The 19,419-nt window shown below is 42.5% G+C and overlaps 1 protein-coding gene across 1 annotated transcript; it reads left to right on the top strand.

Moving 5' to 3' along the window:
* Positions 1 to 1,448: 1,448 nt before the first annotated feature.
* LOC309551867 (vomeronasal type-2 receptor 26-like) lies at positions 1,449 to 11,609 on the top strand (the record flags this gene model as incomplete). The annotated part of the gene is made up of 3 exons (XM_082252581.1): positions 1,449 to 1,625; positions 4,577 to 4,700; positions 10,702 to 11,609. 3 exons carry the CDS (start codon positions 1,449 to 1,451, stop codon positions 11,607 to 11,609), a joined length of 1,209 nt encoding a protein of 402 aa, XP_082108707.1.
* Between the last annotated feature and the right edge of the window lie 7,810 nt (positions 11,610 to 19,419).

A 19,419-nucleotide genomic window follows, 5' to 3' on the forward strand; every position in this document is an offset into this window, starting at 1 on the left:
ATCTCACTGTAACATACGCGGACAGGGCAGCAATAAACTTTTTTTTGCCCCTAAATGTTTTTTTATTGCAAGGCGCAATTCAACAGTATGCAATGGGGATGTATCTCACTGTAACATACGCGGACAGGGCAGCAATAAACTCTTTTGTCCCCTAAATCGTTTTTTTTTATTGCAAAGCGCAATACAACAGTATGCAATGGGTGTATCTCACTGTAATGTATGAATGAAAAACTGAAAAATAATTTCTTTACCCTAAATACTGTAAAATAATTTCCCCTCACATTGGTGCTTTTTGAAGAGCAGGTTAGAAAAGCAATGTCTGTCTGACAATCAGTCTTTAAAGTTAAATATGAAGGAAAAAAAGTTTTTTCTTTTTTAAATGCAGATTAAGCACACACATATGCAACGAGCTTGCATGAAATGTGCAGCACCGCATGCCTAACAGACTGATAAAATGTTTTTGTTTCTCCCTTCTCCTCCTCACTTGGCTCAGGTCAGGGCTTAAAGATTGCTCACTGCACCCCCACACAATACAATCAATGTAGATCGCTGTCTGATTAAAGCAGATTGTTCCTATCTATGCTTTCCCTACAAGCAATCTCTCCAGCCTGGCCCTACAGTAATCTCCTATCTCTCCCTCCGGGCAAAAACATTGTTAACTGAACCCCACAAAATCAAATCAATGTAGATCGCTGTATGATAAAGCAGATTTTTCCTCCTATGCTTTCCCTACAAGCAATCTCTCCAGCCTCGCCCTATAGTAAAGTCCTATCTGTCCCTCGGCAGCAGCAGTCAGGAACCTCTCCCTAGTATAGTTATAGCAGAGTGACGTGCGGCGCTGTGTGACTCCAGCTTATATAGAGTCTGGGTCACATGCTGCACTGGCCTATCACAGCCATGCCATTAGTAGACATGGCTGTGATGGCTTCTAGGGCACACTAGCTAAACGCTTGCTGATTGGCTGCCTTGCATTAAAACCGCGCCAAAACATTAAAATAACATTACTGAACAACGGACAGTACCCGAACATACAGTGAAATGTCCGGGTTCGGGTCCAGGTACCGAATACCCAAAAGTTCGGTACGAACCCGTACAATACAGTCCGGGTTCGCTCAACCCTATTGGTGACCAAAATTGAACTTTATATTCAAGATGAGGCTGAGCCAGTGTATTGTAAAGGGGTGGAATTATTGATTTATCTCTGGAACGTTCACATTCGCAATGCAAATTGTTTATAATTAGCCCCAATAAAATGTATCTGATTATAAGTGCTCAGCAAACAGATCCTCTCATCCCAATTGCATTTTCTAAATAAGATAGAACTAGATAAAAAGTCAAAAAATTGCTAAACATTCTATATGCTTGTTACCTATAATCATTTCTGTCATTTATTTAAGCTGTCCCGCTATGTAAAAGAAGTTCGGTCCAAGGATCCGAATGGCAGGGTCATGATTTTTAATGATAAAGGAGAACTGCCCATCCCACTGGAAATTGTAAATTGGATTACAAGAATTACAAGTACAAATACCACTGATTGGATGCATGTGGGCCACTTTGATGGGACCCCTTCAGAGGGTCAGCAACTTACACTACAATCAGAGCACATATCATGGAAAGGAGACAAGGTGAGTTACACTGGGAAGCTGATTCAGAACTTATACAAGAAACATATTAGTTTTGACCCTAAAGCCCATCTGCAGACAAAACTCCCTCATCCCATCATGTTCTTAGACAGCCAACATCTTCCCTGACTAATTCCATGGTGATTAGATGAAGGTGTCAGCAATAGCTGTGTGGATATAAATGTTGGGATATGTTCCCATCACTCATTATAACTGAAGAATAGATGAACTACAAGACATCTTCTACATTACAGAACAAATCCAACTGAATGTGACTGACTACTACTAGCTACCCCCCTCCTCATCACACAGACCGGGACATAGACACTCATAGAAGGACCCTGACTCCTATTCATAGAAGATTTGGAGTCGAATGACCACCAGTATTATCCATGGCCAGATTCTACCCAGGCCTTCTGAATTAATCTGACTGTAAAAGGAAAAAACACACAAAAATAATTGGATTTCTCCATGAGTGCAACCAAATAAATAAAAAATCTAGTAACAAAATATCTCACACAGCATTCTACATTGTCATACACAGTATACTGGTGGACAACTAGTTGAAGCAATCAAAGTCCTTCATAGAAAAACATTGAGTATGTCTGAATCTCTTTCTTGTTCATATATTTTTATTAAGCATATTTCAGGGAACAATTATTACACATGACAAAAAACAAGAGTGAAATCAGGAAACTTCGAATAATATGTTATCAGAACATCATAACATCATAACTTTAGTCAAAGACAAAGAAGAGAAAACTAGTTCCAGTCAAGCAATGCTATGCAACACATATGGTAAAGAGGGTAAACCCCTCACAGTTGGAATTGAATTGAAACTAGGCTGTAAAATTAGTCATAGGAAAAGGGGAAGGGGGTAGAAGGGAATTAAACTGACTTTTTATCTCAGCCGCATTACAGGTAAGATGCTTAACGAGTTGGAGGGAGGGGGAGGAGGGGGGGTTAGAGATGGAAGGAACTAAGTGAGGTAGGGTAAGGAAGGGGGTAGGAGGGGGTCAAAAGGAATGGGGGTCCCTAGAGAGGACTATGACTTGTAAGTCCTATATAATCTATAGGTCACGGTAGTGGGAGTGAGTCATCAAAGTCAGGGGAATCTGAATCAATGAGAAGCTTGAGGTGTGGCTCAATGGTGTTCTGCTCTATTAAAAAGACCAATCAATGTCTGGTAGAGTCTATTCTACTACCAATCAAAAGACGCTGGAGAGGATTTTGGATAGAGAATTGTAAGATGCATGAAGACAAAAGAGCCACAAAAGCATAACTAACAACTACACCTAAAGTTTTAAAATGGCCGCAATGGCTACAGAGCACTATTCTGTGAACGAATACAATAAAGGACAGCATAATAGAACATGAAATGACATTTTTTTTCTGGAAGCAAATAAGGCATATTGCCACCCCCCCCCCCCCAACCCCCATCTGTATGAAGCATGGTGGAGGTAGTATCTTGGTTTGGCTATTGTTTTTGTGTCTCTGGGCTTGGACAGCCTTGTGTCACTGAGAGACAAACATGGTCATGAAACTATTTGATCAACAACAGCAAATGAGAGATTCCTCAATTTTATAAAATCCAAGCAGTACAGGGGAGCGGTGGAAAAGTCACAAAGATGAGAATGGTGATAAAATTGTTTAGTAGTGATTTAAAATACTTTCAGACTTTCATTACTTTTTTTTTGTCAAACAAAATTTTCATTCGTAGTTCAAAGATTTTTATGAGGATTTTTTAAAAAGTCCCTTTAGGAACCAAATCTTCCATATCTTTCGTAGAATGGTCTGGTTGTGGGAAATGATGTTCCACTGATGCTCAGTAATCCTCTTCTTTATGTTCTTTTATTGTGTCTAGAGAAATGCACTTTGTAACTTCTCTCCTGTCTCACCAATGTGTGATCCATGCTTGTACTTGCTGCATTGAATGAAGTCCATTCCATTACTGTAGACCAAGCTGTATGATCCTGTAATGCTGAAGGTTCCTTTTGTTTGACAATGTTTAATATATTTATGTGGCAGCACAGTTTGCAGCATTTATTGTTGCAAGGTCGTGTTCCGTTTCTTGAGTTCCTCTCCTCAGAATGAAGCTTCCTGCTGATTAATTTATGTTTGAGGTTTTGTGGTTTCCTGAAGGTCAGCACTGATGGTTGTTGGAATATTCCTTTCAGGGTTCTGGCCTCTGTTATGATGGTTTTCATCTATTTGAATATCTCTACTAGTGCTGGGTTGTATGAGGTTACTAGAGATACATGGATATTTGTTTTCTTCTCTTTATTTTGAAGGAGATTTTCTCTTGCTTGTACTGATAGTTTTGTTGCTGTAACCTTTCTAATGAAAGGATTCTGCTAGTACTCTTATGCCTCGTTTCCACTGAGCGGAACGGTTCAGTTCGGTACAGTTTGGAAGGGTTAGAATGGTCCGGTCTATTCAGGTGAGCGTTTCCACTGCAAGTCGGGCCACCAGGGACCATGCAGGGTTTACACCAAATGAGGTGTTTGTTTTGCTCTTTCATTTGACGTGAGCATTGGAGTTTCCCTGTCCGCCAATCAGTGGAATCTATCGTGTGACGCCAGTAGCTCCACCCTAACCGTACCGTACCATTTCCTATGGCCCTACATCTGAAGCAGGACCAGGAATGGTGCGGTTTGGTTCGGTTGTATGGGCCACTTTCATAATGGAAACACCCAAAATAGCGTACCGTACCGAACCGACCCGAACCGATCCGCTCAGTGGAAACGAGGCATTAGATGTCTACTACTGTCTTCTGGTTCAGAAATGATGCTGTGGTATCCAGACTACTGAAGGGCCACCTTCTAGAATGGTTCATGTGTTTCCACCTGGGTATGCATTCTACATTATTTTAATCACCAGAGGCTTGGCTTACCCACATTATTATATCTGTAGTTTTACTCTTGAATAGTTCATATCTTTCCATATTAACTTAGGTCCCAAGGGGTCGATGCTCCGAGGAATGTCTTCCAGGGTTCAGACAATCTGTAAGAGAAGGATTTCACTCATGTTGTTATAATTGTGCTCCATGTTCAGAAGGAGAAATGTCAAACCAATCCGGTAAGCTTTATATTTCTTTAAATTAGATTAGAATTAGAAAATTATATTTTTTAAAGTCCTTTAACCACTTACCAACCGCCCGCCGCAGTTTTATAACGTCGCTCGCTCTCGCGCTGCCCCAGCCCCGCTGATGGTCTGATTGGGCTCAGAACTGATCAGTCATCAGGTCCAGGCCAATGATTTTTATTCTGGACCTGTTGATTGTTTCTGCCCAATCAGAGACTGACCTGTGCCTGTGTAATGTAAACACAGGCACAGAAATGACCCGCTCTCTATGCGCAGATCCCCAGCGCATAGTTAGACATATTAGTTAACCCCTTGATTACCACACACATACACCTCCATTACTAGTATAATGTTTGAACAGATCAATATCTGATCTGATCAGAACTATACTAGCGTCCCCATAGTTTAGTGTTCCCAAAACGTGGTGTTTGCATGATCAGCACTGATTCCTGCCAGCACCCAGCCTACCCCACCCCACCCAGGCAAGTGCAGTAATCAATAGATTACTGTCACCTCCAAAAAACACAAAACACATAAAATCGCTGTGTTAGCAGAGTCAGGCCTGATCCCTGCTAGCATTAGCAGTTTTTTTGGTAGCGGTTGAAATAGTCCTTGACAACCAGGTGCTTTTTTTACCTGTGAGTCCCACTACTGTACCGGTAAATTTAGTTGCTAAAATGTCCAAACGGTGGTACAGTAGTGCAGAGGATTACAGTAGACTGACCGTGTCAGATGAGAGCGATGGGGAAGCCTCACTGGCAGAATCGGGGTCAGTATACGAGCCTGTAGAGAACAATGGCTCCCTGACAGATAGCTCAGATGACAGATGGGTCCCTGTTAAGATCAGGCGTACCCGACCCCATTCTGGAGTTGCTGAGGTGCAAGAATTGCAGGGTGCTTGTATGGAGCAGAGTGTCGATACTAATGCCGCTCAGCCTTCTGGTGAACTGGCAAGCACCAGCGGCCTAGTACACCCTGGACCTAGAACAACCAGCACTGCAGTAACACTTGGTGACGTGGCGAGTGCCCATAAGTGCAGTTGAAGCTGGTGCGGTGAATAGCACAAGTAGTGGCCCGCAGCCACCGCAAATTCAAAGACAGGCCGTAGAGCCCATAGTGCCCTCCCTGATGCGCTGGCATATCCTAAATGGCAGCCCACTGATACTACAGCGCCCGTACTTCCCTTATTCACTGCCCAACCTGGAATCCACGTGGAAACAGCAAATTTTACTCCCCTGAATTTTTATGAGCTGTTTTTCATGAAAGATCTTTTCAGATCTATTGTGGATCAAAGCAATTTATACGCTGGTCAATACATTGACGCCAACCCAAATTCGTCCCTTACCAGACAATTGGGCTGGAAACCTATAAAGGTTTCTGAGTTTAAAACCTTTCTGGCCCTTTCCATTAACATGGGCATAACCAAAAGGAGTTGCGGTTATATTGGTCCACTAACCCAATTCACCATATGTGCGTGTACTCTGCCTCCATGTTCAGGGCGAGATACAAGTAAATTCTGGGGTTCATGCACTTCAACAACAATGAAATCTGTCGTCCTTTGGGGAGACCCTGAAAAAGACCGGCTCCACAAAATTCGGCCCCTTGTAAACCACTTCAATCAGGAGTTTTCAGCCTTGTTTACCCCCCAACAAGTTGTCTGCATTGATGAGTCCCTGATTAAGTTTACTGGCCGCCTTGCTATGAAACAGTACCTCCCCAGCAAGCGTGCCAGATACGGGGTCAAGCTGAACAAGCTCTGTGACAGGGCCACAGGCTATACAGTTATGCCCCGTACACACGTGCAGATTATCTGAAGACTTTTGTCTGCAGACTTACCTTTTCTATGTAGTGCAAGGGCCTGCCGGATTGCATACAAATTGAAAGTGTTTAGGTTTGACCTCATATTATATGGTTTTGGTAAGTCTGCAGACAAGTCTTCAGATAATCTGCACGTGTGTACGGGGCATAAGTTTCCGGGTTTAAGAGAGAAAAGATAGCACTCTGGAGCCCCCAACTGCCAAGACTACATAGGGAGCAGTGGCAAGATAGTTTGGGACTTGGTGTCACCCTTATTCAGAAAGGGGTACCATTTGTATGTGGACAATTTTTATGCAAGCGTGCCACTATTTAGTCACCTGCTCGAATTACAAATCGGCGCATGTGGCACTGTGCGACCTAATCACCGGGGCTTCCCCCAATGGCTTGTAGATTCCCATCTTAGTCGGGGGGAGAGAGCCTGCTTGAAAACAGACAAATTGCTTGCAGTGAAGTGGAGGGATACACGGAATGTTTTCGTTCTGTCCTCCCTTCACGCAGACACGACGATCAAAATTACTACGGCAACTGGTGTTTTGGAGAAACCCCTCTGTGTCCACGAATATAACCTTAATATGGGATGGGGGGAACTCAATGACCAGATTTTGGTGCCGTACTTAATTGCCCATAAAGCCAGATGCTGGTACAAAAAAGTGTCTGTTTATTTATTCCAATTGGCCATGCTGAATGCTTTTGTGCTGCACAAAGCGTCAGGACGTGCTGGATCTTTCCGAGAATTCCAGGAATAGATCATCGAAGCCTACCTGTATCCAGGAGGTGTTCCTGCCCAACTTCCCCTACCAGATGCAGTGAGCCGGCTGCATGAGAGGCATTTTCCACATTTCCTCCCGCATACCCCTACCCAAAGACACCCCCAAAGAAGATGTCGTGTCTGTAGCAGAAGCGGATTTAGGCGTGACACCCGTTTTGTATTGTCCTTTCTGTCCTGACCAACCTGGTTTCTGCATCGGGGAATGTTTCCAACACACTAGTGGAGTATTAGCGTAGGGTACAGCATGACACAGCCTAGGAGAATGAATATGTATGTGGACTTTAATGGCACATAGGAACAAAAAACCGTCTCATAAAATCAATACATTTTTATTACAAAAATATTCATATTAAAAACAAGGGAAGGGAGGAAAAAGCCCCTAAAATGCATGATAAATAATCAGCATATGCATATATTGGACAGATTCTTACAAATGATGTATAACAGCATAATACAGACAAATACCATCTACCATTATAATAACATAGGAGGATAAAAGATAATGACTCTCCTTGATAGCGCTTATTCAAGGCAAGCTACTCCCATATGTAAGATGTTGTCTGCAATGGTATTGGGTAGTCAGGTTATGTCCGTCTGTTAATACAATTCATGGCTCCAGGCTCAACATGTTTCGTGCCTTATGCGCTTCTTCAGGGGCCTGTCAGGGAGCACTGTAAGTGATAGCATATGCAAAGTAATTAATACATATATTGTAATTATACATTTCAAATATAACATATATAAATACATACAGAAGAATTACTAAAATTCAAACATACACGAAGAGGGAATGCTCCGAATTAAAGCAGGGGGGTGTGAACTGTTTGCATGTAGCAAGGTGTTGCCTGCTGTCTCCTTACAATAGAGGTCGGTGGCCAAGCACCGATCTTCATTGATGTAGATGCGTAAGTCCAAGAACGTAATGGCCTGCTTATCAAAAGAGAGTGTAAATGAAAGGTTGTAATCATTGATGTTGAGGTTATCTACAAATTGAATAAGCTTATCCTGTGTGTCTGTCCATATTAAGATACTGCACCGCCTCCATGGATGAAGCATACCTTTCATCTGTCCACAGTTCGTGCTCCCACCCCCCCAGGTACAGGTTGGCATACGATGGGGCACAGCCTGTCCCCATCGCAACCCCCTGCACCTGGAGGTAGTGGGAGCCTGCGAACGTGAACCAGTTGTGTGTAAGAATGTAAAATAAAAGTTGTACAATGAATTCATTGAATTTCCACTGATTATGGTCCTCCTCTCTCAAGAACATACTAACTGTTTCTGTTCCTTTGTTATGTGGAATACTTGAGTAAAGTGCTTCCACGTCAAGGGTGACAAGGAAAGCCCCCTGAGGGACAGTCAGTCCTTCAACGTGTTTGAGCAAATCTAGTGTGTCCCTGATATAGGAGGGTAGTCTAGTAACATGTGGGGTAAGAAAAAAATCTATAAACTTGCTAGCGTTTTCTGTAAGGGAGCCGATGCCGGAGACGATCGGTCTTCCTGGGGATGTGTAGCATTTTTATGTATTTTGGGAAGTGTAAAAAATGTGGTTGCACGGGGATATTGCGTGTTAAGGTATTCGTGAGTACTTTGATCAATGAGGCCTCCACAAAAGGCCTCATTGATCATTTCCTTAAACTCTACTGTAAATTGAGAGATGACATTCTCAGATATTTTGGTATACCATAGTGTATTTTTTCACTATTCTGAGGCACATTTCCTCGTAGTATTCGGTCGTCATGAGGACCACATTGCCTCCCTTATCCGCTTGTTTTATAACCACATCAGTTCTATTTTCCAATCTGGTAAGGGCTTGTCGTTGGTCAGTAGTGAGGTTGTTCACGGATTTATTAAATTGCGTATTTTTGATTTCGCTAATGGTAGCGACTAGAAAGGCCAAAATATTCGAGTGGAGGGTAAGATCTGGGAACTTCTGGGATTTATTCTTAATTTTTTTTGCTTTTAGGACTTGGAGGTCTATTCATGGTGTGCATAGTAACATCAGAGTCATCGTCATACTCAGCGTTTTCATCTAACAGCAAAATTAAATCCCTAAAGTCTTTCATCTTAAAGTTTTTCATCTTTAGTGTGATTGTTCTTATCTTTTTCAATCAGGATTTTTTTCCCCTTTTTTTAATTTCCAAAACTTTGTGACAAAAAGTGAGATCTGGAAAACACTCAACATTCCTCTCTGCAAATAGCTTAGGGTGTCTACTTTCCGAAAAGGGGTAATTTGGGGGGGGGGGAGCGGCTGAGATGGTGCTGGAAAATGACGTCACTGGGCGCCATCTCAGCCGCTCGAGGTCAGGAGTGGACGCCGCAGTGCAGCCTGAACGATCCTTGTGGCCGGATTGATTTGCGGGGGCTGGGGTACTTTCCCCCCCTTCTCCTCCACCCGTTCCTCTTCCAGCCCCGGATTGTTTCCACCATCAAGGCTTCACACCCGGACAGGCGTCTCCATCCCACCTCTGGGTCCTCTCTCAAGGTATTGCCTCATTGTCGGACATTTGCTGGCATCACAGTAGATTTTATCATCATTTTAGCCTTCAATAAATTTGCCAATTTGACTTCTAATAAGTGATTCATCCGAGCCCATTGTCATTGTTTCTTGGGAGCGCCAACACACCCATCTATTTGTTGTACAGTCAGGGAGTAAAAGCTGCATAAATTCCAGTATTTACACCATAGTTTGTAGACGCTATAACTTTTGCGCAAACCAATAAAAATACGCTCATTGAGATTTTTTTTGTCAAAGACATGTAGCTTAATACATTTTGGCAAAAATATATGACATAAATTGAGTATATTGGATATTTTTTAAAAGACAAAGTTGAAAATTTCACTTTTTCTCAAAATGTTTGCTATTTTTTTATTAATATCACAAAAAATAAAAAACACAGAGGTCATCAAATACCACCAAAAGAAAGCTCTGTTTGTGGGGAAAAAAGGACATAAATTTTGTTTGGGTACAGCATTGCATGACCGCACAATTGTCAGTTAAAGTCATGCAGTGCCAAATTGAAAAAAGGGGCCTGGTCTTTGTGCAAACAAATCCTCCGGTCTGAATTTGGTTAAAGCGATTCTGTAACCACTTTACACTTTGCAGGCTGAACATCTCCCTACATTGTATGAAATTAATGATTACTGATGGCGCCATTCTGACTTTTTGGGGAAAGATTGCTGCACTTTTCTTCTACCTCTGACCCTTCTGGGAGTGTTGGAGGCTTTCTCAAGCAAGCAACGAGAATTATCCTCCACTAACTGTCTGCCTGAGAAAGCCTTCAACAGTTTTGCACTTATCTAAAAGTACTGGCCTGGCAAATGATTACATGGAAAATGCCAAAACTGTCAAATAGTTGCATTCTCGGTGTACCGTGCCTAATGTTATTTTCACTTATTTTTACTCTACAGACAGTGAACTCTGCAAGAAGTGTCCTGAAAATGAATGGCCTAACAAAGCTAGAAATGTTTGTATTGACAAGGTCATTGAGTATTTATCATACGAGGAGGATATTCTGGTTTTATTTTTTTCTGTATCTTCAGTCATATTTGCTATAACATCTCTCCTTATACTTGGGCTATTTTTTTGGTTTCGGAGCACTCCCATAGTCAGAGCCAATAACCGGAACCTCAGCTTCATTCTGCTCCTCTCCCTCATACTGAGTTTCCTGTCTGTATTCCTCTTCCTTGGCCGTCCTGTGGATATTACCTGTATGCTGCAACAAGTCTCCTTTGGAGTTCCCTTCACCATCTCAGTATCTTCTATCCTAGCCAAAACCATCATGGTCTTCATTGCTTTTAAAGCCACCAGACCTGGAAGCTCTTGTAGAAAATGGGTGGGAGTCCAACTTCCCAATACAGTCATGTTATTCTGCTCATCCATTCAGGCTATGAATTGCATTCTCTGGATTTGCATCTCTCCACCATTTCAGGAGTATGACATGGACTCCTATCCTGGGAAGATCATCATTCAGTGTAATGAAGGGTCAGTTATTGGGTTCTACTCTATGTTGGGTTATATGGGGTTTCTGGCAGCTGTGAGTTTTGTTCTGGCTTTCATGGTGAGGACATTACCGGACAGTTTTAATGAAGCCAAGTACATCACCTTCAGCATGCTGGTGTTCTGCAGTGTCTGGATTGCCATGATCCCGGCCTATCTGAGCACCAGAGGGAAATACATGGTGGCTGTGGAGATATTCGCCATATTGACCTCCAGTGCTGGAATATTATTGTGTATGTTTTCTCCAAAACTCTACATTTTACTTTTCAAACCTGAGCTGAACACAAGAGGAACAATGCTGGGGAAAAGAATGCTGTAAATGTAACTCATTGATTCAATGTATAATGCTGTAGACCAGATTAAACACATTCAGTAATATTGTTAAATCATCATCATTATGATTTTTGTGTATATTAACTGCCTTCTGTCTGCCTATTGTACATAAGTGGATGGAAGGTGGATGTTACAGGGTGGGGAACAAATTTTCAGCTTCATTTTTTTCTTGCTCTTACACGCCCCCTAGCATGCACAAGAAAAGTACTGTGACTGCGCTGTCCATTGGATGGTGCCAAACTATGCTGTGACCAATCAAAGCATCACACAATGTAACCAACACCTGCAGTAAGCAGCTTGCTACAACTTTACTATCACAAACTGGTCAGTGTGTTAGAGGAAAGAAAGCTTCAAGATTACCAACCAGTATAAATTTATTTCAGAACAAGTGCATTCCAGTACCGGTATCAGCAGTACCAGAAACAGCTTCACCCATCCATCTATTATTATTATTATTCCGGAATTATAGAGTGCCGACAGTTTACACAACGCTTTACAACATAAGGGCAGACAGTAAAATTACAATACAATTCAATACAGGAGGAATCAGAGGGCCCTGCTCATTAGAGCTTACAATCTAAGAGGGAGGGTCAAGAGATACAAGAGGTAATAACTGTGGGGGGATGGGCTGATGGAGAAAATAAATGTGCAGTTGTTAAGCGGGGGCCAGATAGGCTTCTCTGAGGAGATGAGTTTTCAGGGATCATCTGAAAGTGGACAGAGTAGGAAATAATCGCACATATTGGGGTAAAGAGTTCCATAGGATGGGAGAGGCTCCGGAGAACTCCTGGAGGCGAGCATGGGAGGAGTTGAAAAGGGAACTAGACAGCAGGAGGTCTTAAAATGAACAAAGAGAACGATTTGGTTGGTCATTTGAGACTAGGTTAGTGATGTAGGGGGGGGGGGGCAGTTGTGGATGGCTTTGTAACTTATTGTTGGTATCTTGAATTTAATTTGTTGGGCGAGTGGGAGCCAGTGGAAGGATTGGCAGAAAGGGGTGACAGATGCTGAGCGGTGGATGAGCCTGGCAGCAGCATTGCATTCATGATGGGCTGATGGGGGATAACCTATAAAGATAAGCCGAGGAGAAGAGAGTTGCTGTAGTCAAGGCAAAGGATGATCAGGGAGTGAATTGGAAGCTTTGTGGTGTCATTGGTTAGGAAGGGGCGTATCTTGGAGATGTTGCAGAGGTTGAGGTGGCAAGCTATGGACAGTGATTGGATGTTGGGTCAGAAGGCGGGTTCAGAGTCCAGGACCTACACCTAGGACCTTGGCATGGGGGGATGGGTTGATAGTTGAGCCATTGATTTTGACAGAGAAATCAGGGGAAGAGGCACGAGGGGGAGGAAATATTATGAGCTTGGTTTTGGATAGGTTGAGTTTAAGGAAGGGGTGTGACATCCAGGCTGATATGTCTATTAGTAAGCTGGTGATATGTGAGAAGACTGATCCAATGACCTAGGGAGGAGGTAGAGATTGAGAATAGGAGAGGTCCAAGAACATTCCCCCCTCTACAGTATATGTAGGCAATTGTTTTCTTTCATCCTTTTCTGTTCAAGTATGACTGCCCCTGAGCACAAATCCAGATCCATTAAAAATTGGATTGACAAGTTTGAGGTGGAGGAACTCAAATGTCATGAACACAGTCCTGACCTCGGCCTGATTGTGAGTCAGGTCTTCTTATCCAACATCAGTACCTGACCTCACTAAGGTTTTTTTGGCTGAATGGGCACACATTCCCACAAATAGGGTCCAAACTCTTGTAAACAGTCTTCCCAGTAAAGTGGAGACAGTTATAGGCATGGAGGAGGGAGGGGGGGGGGACTCAAAATTATTGATCGTAATTTTTAAATGAGATGCCCAACCAGCCCATATAGGTGTGATGGTCAGGTGACTACAAATGTTTGGCTATATAGAATATATGTATGTGTATGTGTGGAATGCAATCACCTGATAAACTTCATTTCTTAATATTGTTTCTGTAAATATTTCTACTTATATCTCGTTATGCGGCTGGATTCCTTCCTTGTCTCTTTTACAAAGTTACATTCATAATTTTTCAATGAACAATTGAACATTATAACGGGTGGCCCATACCTGTTTAAGTCTAGAGTTTGTTCAGATAAGCTCCTAGTCATCTCTGTAGGTGCACACACTGTGGAGTAATTAATCCTCAAAGTTTCCAGCAGAAATACTTTCATTCCGATCCACCTTCCAGGAGTTACTTGGCAGCCTGCTAAACTTCTAATCTCTCATGTAACCATAGATCGGGTACACAGGAAGAGGAGGGAGCAGAGGGCTGAGCCCAGATTAATGACTACATTCAAGAATTTGAGAATAAGTTGCTCCATGGTGCCTTTGGCTACAGAGGTTAGTGAGAAATTGGTTAACCCCTTTCTCTTACACCAGGCATGTCCAACCTGCGGCCCGGAACCACAGGCAATGCGGCCCACTGCCCCCTGACAATTATTATTTTTTTGCTGGGGAGGAAGGAAGTTGAGTCGAGGGCACGGCCTCAGTGGCTTCCAACTAACTGTAGGCAGAGGCTGCCTCAGAGGGGAGGGGGGGAGCGCTGACGGATTACAAGCAGATCAGGGATCTCCTGCTTACCCAGAGGTCGCTGTCATATGAAGCCCCGCTTCCTGGACCGGCTCCTATGATAGACAGTAGGGATGATCGAACTTTTGAAAAGTTTGGTTCGGCCAGAACACCCGAACTTCCCGAAAGTTCGGCCCGGATTTCAGAACCCCATTGAAATCAATGGGACCCGAACTTCGGTAATCAAAAAACACTATTTTGAAGCCCTAAAACCCAATAAATGCCCCTAAAAAGTGCCTAGGGTTCTGGGTCATGCCCCATAGACTATTAGTCACACAAAAAAAAAGTTCTTAAAAATTGTCATTTTTGATAGAGAGCCAATTATTGAAAAAATAAAAACAAATAAATAAAAAAAAAAATGTCTTTGGATTTAGTGTCTGGGGGGTCTAAAAAGTGTACCTGTAAAGTTTCAGCTCTGTAGCATGTCCAGAACCAGAAAAAAAAGTTTGTTTGTATTAGAATTAATGTAGAACAGGGATATGGCTCTGCTATTTTCACACCTTGCCGGTTTGTAGCAGGCGTTTTTTTAGGCATTTTTTGGGGTTCTTTGGAGGCAGGCATAACATCAGAACTTCTGTGTAGGGGTATATATATACACACACACATGTATGTATATATACATACATATATATAGGTGTGAAAGTAGCAGAAATTTATGCTTGCGCTAATTAAAAAATTAACACCCATACGGCTTCTCTCCTATCACACCTATATATGTGTAAGTGTATATATACATATAATTATGTGTGTATATATACCCCTATACACAAGTTCAGATGTTATGCCTGCCTCCAAAGACGCCAAAAAAATGCCCAAAAAAACGCTAGCGCCAAAAAAAAAAACGCCCAGGTGTGTTGTTGGCATTTTTTTGGGGGTCTTTGGAGGCAGGCAAAACATCTGAACTTGTATAGTGGTATATATACACACATACTTATATGTATTTATACACTTACACATATATAGGTGTGATAGGAGAGAAGCCGTATGGGTGTTAATTTCTTAATTAGCGCAAGCATAAATTTCACACCTATATATGTGTGTGTGTATATATACCCCTATACAGAAGTTCAGATGTCATGCCTGCCCCCAAAGACCCCAAAAAATGCCCAAAAAAAAGCCTGCAATAACACACCTGGGCGTTTTTTTGCCGCAGGTGTTTTTTTTGGGCATTTTTTGGGGGTCTTTGGAGGCAGGCATGACATATGGGTGTTAATTATTTCATTAGCGCAAACATAGATTTCTGCTACTTTCACACCTATATACTGTATGTGTATATATAGATACGTGTGTGTGTGTATATATACCCCTACACACAAGTTCAGATGTCATGCCTGACTCCAAACTTGTCCTCAAAAAAGCCCTACAAATGCCTGCAAAAAGCAGGCTGACAGGCGAGAAGCCATATCCCTGTTCTATAAGTGACCTAAGAGAAACAATCTTTTCTCTATAGCGGTCACCCTGACATGGAAGGGTTTGGTCACCCTGCCATAGCAGTCAGAGTCAGTTCACCCTACACTACACTACGGTCCCCTTACACTTAACACTTTCCCTACAGAAACTAAATTTTTTAATCTAACTAAAGTGTAAAAAAGCACTCTAACTACACTAGATATCCCTTTCCTCACACTAATAATTGCTAAATGACACTTTTGAAGCAGAAGTCACAGAACTGCTTCCATTCTCTTCCACATCCCTGTATTACAATGCTAGGAATTTGGCGGGGCTATCTTATATACTGGGGGGCGTATTCACTAATGATTGGCCTCTGGACCCCCTAGGCACTCCAATCACATTCCTAGCATTCTCCTACCCCCTCAATTGGCTTTTACTGATGGCTCTGATCCAATCATGGGATTTTAAAGCCCATTTCCTGTACCATTGCATTTTGGTCAGTTCTGGTTGCCGAATTCCGAACTTTTTGGGCAAAAAGTTCGGAATTCGGCCGAATTTCGAACAGTCAATGTTCGGGTCGAACCGATGGTCGACCCGAACCGTTCGATCATCCCTAATAGACAGCACATTGGTGATTTCTATCATAGGAGCTGGTTCAGAAGGCAGAACTTCATATGACAGCGGGCCCCGGGTAAGCGGGAGATCCCCGCTCTGTGTAATCCAGCGCCTTTCCTCTCTCTACATTGCAGACTGCATTGGGTGGGCATTCACTGGTGAGGCTACATTGAATGGACACTGATCAGGCTGCATTGCATGGGCATGCATTTGTGAAGCTGCATTGGATGGGCACTGATCAGGCTGCATTGGATGGGCACTGATCAGGCTGCATTGGATGGGCACTGATCAGGCTGCATTGCATGGGCATGCACTTGTGAAGCTGCATTGGATGGGCACTGATCAGGCTGCATTGGATGGGCACTGACCAGGCTGCATTGGATGGACACTGCTCAGGCTGCATTGGATGGGCACTGATCAGGCTGCATTGCATGGGCATGCACTTGTGAAGCTGCATTGGATGGGCACTGATCAGGCTGCATTGGATGGGCACTGATCAGACTGCATTGGATGGACACTGCTCAGGCTGCATTGGATGGGCACTGATCAGGCTGCATTGGATGGGCACTGATCAGGCTGCATTGGATGGGCACTGATCAGGCTGCATTGGATGGGCACTGCTCAGGCTGCATTGGATGGGCACTGATCAGGCTGCATTGGATGGGCACTGATCAGGCTGCATTGGATGGGCACTGATCAGGCTGCATTGGATGGGCACTGATCAGGCTGCATTGGATGGACACTGATCAGGCTGCATTGGATGGACACTGCTCAGGCTGCATTGGATAGGCATGCACTAAGCTGCAAGTGCTGTGCGATCCCCCAGCTGCCGTGGGAGACTTAGGATGTCTGCAGTCAGTGACAGAGCCGCTGCTTCCTGTATAGTTCCAGCTCTGTCACAAGCAGGGTGATATGAAATGCAGTCCGCCTGTGACAGGAGCCATACAGGAATCAGCGGCTCTGCTCTCTACTGCAGCCGCTGATTCCTCCAGCAGTACCCGCCAGCAGTACCCGCACCAGCAGTAACAGCAGGCAGTAAGCACACCAGCAGTAACAGCCAGCAGTACCCGCCAGCAGAAACAGCCAGCAGTACCCGCCAGCAGTAACAGCCAGCAGTAACAGCCAGCAGTAAGCACACCAGCAATAACAGCCAGCAGTCTGCAAAATAAGTAGAAAAGGTCAGTGCATTAGTGTGTGTAAATTGTTGCAATATGTTTTTTAATAACTAGTTGTGTTTTGCCATAATAAGTCATGTCCTTGTTTATACATGTATGAATAAGGACATGACATTTTCTGGCTGTCTAAGTCATATGTGCTAGGAGTGCAACTATCCCCCAGCACATAACTGTAAATATCCCAGCATGTGCAGTGTTTCAGACTCCTCCCACCAGGATCACTTCAAATCACTGAAGCGGTCATGGTGGTTAGAGTGTTCCTTTAATATCTCTCAGAAGAAGTAAACCTCTGTATACTGATTGCGGGGGGGGGGGGGGTCGGCGTGGCGTGGCGCGGGAAGGGCGTGGCAGCGTTTTATTACTTATATACCTTAACTATAGTATCATTTTATATGCACCCCGAGAAAATGTCTCCACACTCAATGTGGCCCAGAGAAGCCGAAAGGTTGGACACCCATGTCTTACACCAACATCAGGCTCATGTTGGTGACAGCACTGACCTGTAAACAGACTCCGACCATTATAGCACCTGGGAGTTTGGTGACATTTTCTTATCAACTTTCATGTGGAAGTGATTTGAGTGGCTGTCAAACTGTCCAATCATTTCCACACATACTGTAAAATACCTCCCTCCTCCTCTGCCCCCCCCCCCCCAACTCTGTCTAAGAATTACCAGTCCCACCTGGGTGCCAAGGTGAGTGTCAGGGTGGAGATCAGAAGGAGATGAGAGAACGTTCTCCTCCTCTTCCTGTGAAGAATGGACCCAGAAATGATGTGCTCTGATTCCTTCTGGGTTCAGTGTTGTCATTCCCCGACCTCCATGGTCAGGAATGAAGTATGATTGTGCTTTGTTCCTACAGAGTGCAGAGGTCACATTAAGAGTCTGAAAGACCCCGATGTCTCCTTAAAGAAGTTTCTAGAATTATTTCCACTCTTATTCACTCTGATACAGAATCTCTTATTCATTCTTATACAGAATCTCTTATTCACTCTGATACAGAATCTCTTATTCATTCTTATACAGAATCTCTTATTCACTCTTATACAGAATTTCTTATTCATTCTTATACAGATAATCTCATTCATTCTTATACAGAATATCTTATTCATTCTTATACAGAATCTCTTATTCATTCTTACACAGAATCTCTTATTCACTCTTATACATAATCTCTTATTCATTCTTATACAGAAAATCTCATTCATTCTTATACAGAATCTCTTATTCATTCTTACACAGAATATCTTATTCATTCTTATACAGAATCTCGTATTCACTCTTATATAGAATCTCTTATTCATTCTTATACAGAAAATCTCATTCACTCTTATATAGAATCTCTTATTCATTCTTATATAGAATCTCTTATTCACTCTTATACTGAATCTCTTATTCATTCTTATACTGAATCTCTTATTCACTCTTATACAGAATCTCTCATTCATTCTTATACAGAATCTCTTATTCATTCTTATACAGAATATCTTATTCATTCTTATACAGAATATCTTATTCACTCTTATACAGAATCTCTTATTCACTCTCATACAGAATCTCTCATTCATTCTTATACAGAATCTCTCATTCATTCTTATACAGAATCTCTCATTAACTCTTATACAAAATTTCTGATTCACTCTTATACAGGATCTCTTATTCCTTCTTATACAGAATCTCTTATTCACTCTTATACAGAATATCTTATTCACTCTTATACATAATCTCTTATTCCCTCTTATACAGAATCTCTCATTCACTCGTATACAGAATCTCTCATTCATTCTTATAGAGAATCTCTCATTCACTCTTATAAAGAATCTCTTATTCATTCTTATACAGAATCGCTCATTCATTCTTATACAGAATCTCTTATTCACTCTTATACAGAATCTCTCATTCACTCTTATACAGAATCTCTCATTCACTCTTATACAGAATCTCTCATTCGTTCTTATACAGAATCTCTTATTCCTTCTTATACAGAATCTCTTATTCCTTCTTATACAGAATCTCTT

This window comes from Pelophylax lessonae (assembly GCF_965119305.1).
Source record: "Pelophylax lessonae genome assembly, chromosome: 1".
NCBI classification, from domain to species: domain Eukaryota; kingdom Metazoa; phylum Chordata; class Amphibia; order Anura; family Ranidae; genus Pelophylax; species Pelophylax lessonae.